Below are 5,004 nucleotides of genomic sequence, written 5' to 3'. Positions count from 1 at the left end.
AATCTCCTTACATGAACCCCATCGAAAAACTTTGGGCCATACTCGACCGGCAAGTCAAGAAACAACCAAAAAACCAACTTTGAAGAGCAATCTACTCCAAGTTTTGAAGCAAGAGTGGGCGAAAATCCCACAATCTAAAATTGACAAGATGATTTTCACGATGCCTGAAAGGATCAATTAACTCCACGAAGGGAAAGGAAGATCTACTAGATATTAATTAAATTATAAATATATCAATTCATGTGAATATGACTGAAAAATTTCATTTTTTCTGAAAAGGTGGTGTCTATTTACTTGTGACCACACTGTGTATATATATTTAACAAAAATAAATAAAATGTAAAAATTGAAAACTTATTAGGTTGAATAAAAAACTTAATAAGAAAAATATTTTTTTCTCAAGTAACACATGAAGAATATATATAATTAGACTTTGCATGATATAACCTGAAATTTTTTCTCTAAACTCTTCACACTCCTGCTGGGTGATTTATTATTATTTGCAGTAGCTAGACACAGTTACAAGAATGCTAAAACAATAAAGTTAAATGAAAATAGATGTAAAATGCTATGAATCTAATGCTGTTTAGAATGAACAATTGTCATTTTTTATGATCTGTAGTCATTCTAGAAAAAAAATGGTTAATTTAGATTTTAGGTTGCTTTTTTTGTGATTACAAAGTCATCCAAGTGGGCTAAGACTGTATAATGTTAGGGTGAAGAAAAATCAGTTAAAATATAAAGTTTTATTAAAAAAACTTGATATTAATTTAGGAGGTTGTACAGGTTATGAAACTGAAATCTGAAAAATATATTATAAAAAGTCATTTTAGTCTTGACATGAAAATACCTACCACTCAGACTAGTCAGAGTTGGAATCAGACTAACTAAAGTAAATTCAAAGACAAATCTTTAGTAGAAACACTCTATTACAAATTCTGATTTTTTGTGTACAACGTACTTATAATGTTTATTAAAAATTTATCATATTTCACGAAAATACACTATGTAAATTCAGAATTTGCTGTAACATAGTGAGCAACTAAAAAAAAACTTAATAACTGAAAATTATTAGGCATGTTATTCTAAAAGTCCTCTAGAGTTATTGCTTATTTGATGTTTACAGTTAAAATAATCTACATATTTGTTTGTCTGTCTGTTTGAGAATGTTGCACAAGAGCTGTCTGTTTATAGCTGTCACTGATTTTTAACTGATAGTCCAGAGGGAAGGCAGTTAATCAACAGCACCCACAGCATTTACTCTTGTCTGAACAAACAGCGAGATTTGACTCTGAATCTTGTAGCATACCCATGGCCTCAAAGTGCAAACAACATTTTAGCAGCAAATTTTTTGATTCACCATCTGGGCATGCTAATTACTAGGCTATACCTGGACCTAAGCTACATATAAACTGTGTACAATAAGCAGTTTTCATGGTCATAATGTATATTCTTTTTCTAACTTCAGAACATTAGACAAAAATTTAATATGCAGAATTATACACAGACTTCTTTCTCGATTAAAATACTTTTATTTGCAAGCTTTCGGCCCTCTTACTGTAACTGTCATCAGGCAACAATGTAAGGCTCAGGTAAAAGGGTCAAAAGCTTGCAAATAAAACTATTTTGATGTAGAGAAAAGTCCATGTATAATTCTACATGTTAATTTACCTATGTTATGATTCTTAAACAACAACAAAATTTATTTATAAATAGATATTAAATGATGAACACATGGCAGTAAATAGTTTTTTTGGGGGGGGGGAGCTGTAAACACCTATCATAATAAATGTGGCTATTCTTTACAGTATGTGAAATCTCTGCTATATTTCTTACAGTTGCAAAAGTGCATTTTTTTATGACTTGAAAACTGTATGAATGTGTTTCTTGAGCTTAAACACCAATATCAGGACATACATCATCATTATACTATTTTAATGCCTTTTCATACATGGAATCCAAGGAAACTTTGGGAGTTGCTTGTCAGCCAAAATTTATCAAGAAGGAATTCCATGGGTATTAACCATTTTCTGCCGCATCCCATTTTCTGAACTACTATCATCTTTTTATTGTTCTGTATTTCAGATGTTCTGTGTGTGCATATGAATTCCTATCTTATATGAACATATACTTATATGACATTCTTAGTATATGCAAATGTGTAGATAAGCTAATTAAAATAATTAGCTTAATACTTTTTCAATCATATGTACATGTTCTTTGTTCAATTAACAATGAAATTAATTATTTCATTTTTTGGTTAACAAGTTTGACAACTGCTTCACAGCCTTGTCTACCTCCCATTTTACAATCAAAAGTATAATCAAACTTCTATGTGATGCACAAAAGGAAAGAGACATTGACACTATCATTAATAGTATACTATGCAAAAGTAAGTATTCAAGTAGTATGTAAACCTTCTAGAAGGTTTTATAAAACCTAGAAATGAAAATTTTATATAATGATAGAAAAAAGAAGTTCTATAACTTACGTCTAGTATTCTTCGTTCAAATTTCTCTCTGGTTTTAATTTCTTTCTAAAAAAAAACAATATGGAGTAGAAAGCATATATTCAAGAATCTTTTCAAATACAAAAAGTACATCATTTTGTAAAAGACACAGAAAAATATCTAACTATCACAAGTGTATTGTTCATAAAGTTCCATACAGCTACTACTGTTGCACCATTCATAGAACTTATTCTTGATTTTTTAAATAATCTATCCAATCAGAAACACAGTTTTGAATGAGTTTTTGATTCTTACCCAGCTGAATGTTACATTTACATAAATACCTGTATGGATTTCATTTAATATCACAACAGAAAATTAAAATAATTCTTGGTTAAAAAACATTACTACATAACTACACACAATAGTTTATAGTTTTAAGGGCATTAAAATGCTAAATTTAAAATACTTTCATATTCTACATCTAAATGTGATGACATTTTTGATCATGCCTACATTGTTAAGGAACTTCAATATAAAATATTCCCAGTTAAGAAAAGTGAATATAAATTAAACTGCTATAAAAAAAGTGCTGCAGAGTTTGCTTTCATTATAACATGCTGTTTTAAAATAAAGCCTAAAATATATGAAAGTCGGATTCAAGTATCAAGTGTGGAATAAAAGTGGAGTTTAAACATACTCCTGATATAATTACTGAAACTTCTGAATCTGATTACTAGATTCCTAATAATAATTATACAGCATGTACTACACTGATTGAACAATTTTTTTTATTAACACAATTTGCTCCAACATTGTTTTTTTGTGCCAACTATATAATATTCAGAGTATGCACACAATTGCATTGTGTTTAACGAGCCATGTAGTTTACCTATACCACTTTCTGGGGTTGCTATTATTCTTAGATTTAGAATTAAATGCTGTCAATACTATTCCAAGTGATAAACATAATGAATCAATGTGCATACTGTTGTAACATGTTCTGTTCTGTTACATGTAGTGACTCAGTTCTTTTGGATTACTTGTTAAAAATAATACAAAGTTCAATCCACTGAATGATAACAAATTAACTTATTTCTTCAATGATGTTTGCTACAGCCACATTCACTTGTAGGACTAGCTTCATATACAACATTTCAACAGAAATTTCGAAATTAATGGTGCTTGCACCTAACTTACTTAGCTTCAATCAATAAACAAACACATAATTACCCAAGTAATTGAATAGCAGAATAGATGCAATAACTCTCATTGCTAAAACTGAATAACATTTCTTAACTTAACCCTTACTGAATACTTATTCATCACTGATTACTTGTATTTATATAGTACTCTTGTCTCTACATACGTCATGAAGCTCCTCAACTTTCATCCTTCACAAATTTTCTAAATCCAAATGTCATACACATTCTAGCAACCATTTAAATTAATACAGAAAATTTTAGCTTACGATAGTACCTTTCTAGGTTTAACTTGTGTAGTTGCAGTCTTGATGGTGTTCCAAGTTTTCTGTAGCCTGTGTGGTTGAGGATCTAGGCTGACCATTTGACCTTCAGTTCTAACATGTTTATGATGTTTTCTGCATATCTTTATCATAAAGTTCCAGATACAGAAATGTTCACATTAAAAAAAGAGGAAAGAAATCTTAATACCTTAATACTAACATTATTACATTTATGCTAGGTATCTGATTCAGTAATATAATATTAACAATTAAATAATATTTTGCTTTACTACTGAAACATTTCCAAACATAAGATCCTGTTTTACATACTGATTTATAAAGAGAAATTTGAGCCTTAATTCATGTTCGTTTTTGATTTTTTTGCAAAACAACGAATTCTGATGTCCAGTTGACATAAACCCTATTAAAAAATGTAATATGATTGTTTACAACATTTCTCAGAAATTAAAAAAGTTAAAATAAACTATTTGATTGGATCACACCTTTAATGTGTGTGTCTATGAACATTAGTATTGTTGGTCAAATCTCATGTATTCTTGAAGGTATTTTGATTGATAATTTTCTTTCCAACAATGAAAGATGCAGTGGCATAGCAAGGGTTCTCAGCAGCTGGGGGCAAAAACACTTTTGGCACCCCCACCTCTGAAATGGTTTGATTATTTGTTTTGTGATTCATTACCCACTTAATTACAATAACATAAAGAATTAATTACCGCCTTACACAGGCCTAAAATAAAGTCACGATATAACATCTCATGATATCACAACTGTAAACCTGGAACTAATGAAGTATAGCCTACTAGGTGTACTTACATAATTTGTAAACCATTTTGATATTTATGTCATCCAGTATTGTTCAAAGTCACACAGCTAGAGTAATCTTTCAAGCATGCAGAATAAATTTCTGTTATATCCCTAGTTTTGAAACTTATGTTTTATATGAGAAGCCAGTCACTTGTGGTGTACATGGATTATAAAACAGATTGATAAAAAACTATTTACGTTTACAAACAACAAATTTTATTAGTTTACAAAACTGTACATATACTTAACTAGATCTTGTACAGGT

The 5,004-nt window shown here is 29.7% G+C and overlaps 1 protein-coding gene across 1 annotated transcript in view; it reads right to left on the bottom strand.

Moving 5' to 3' along the window:
- LOC106459003 (phosphatidylinositide phosphatase SAC2-like) overlaps window positions 1-5,004 on the bottom strand; it is a 61,605-nt gene that overhangs the window by 40,343 nt on the left and 16,258 nt on the right. The window contains exons 4-5 of the mRNA XM_022385379.1: window positions 3,929-4,057; window positions 2,492-2,536 (exon numbers count right to left, since the gene is read on the bottom strand). Of these exons, the coding sequence (XP_022241087.1) occupies window positions 2,492-2,536; window positions 3,929-4,057 (174 nt within the window). The remainder of the gene's footprint in view (window positions 1-2,491; window positions 2,537-3,928; window positions 4,058-5,004) is intronic.

The sequence above is a fragment of the Limulus polyphemus genome, unplaced genomic scaffold (genome assembly GCF_000517525.1).
Source record: "Limulus polyphemus unplaced genomic scaffold, Limulus_polyphemus-2.1.2 Scaffold545, whole genome shotgun sequence".
Lineage (NCBI taxonomy): Eukaryota > Metazoa > Arthropoda > Merostomata > Xiphosura > Limulidae > Limulus > Limulus polyphemus.
The sequence above is the reverse complement of the archived record's forward strand: the minus strand, read 5'-3'. Positions and strand labels throughout refer to the sequence as shown.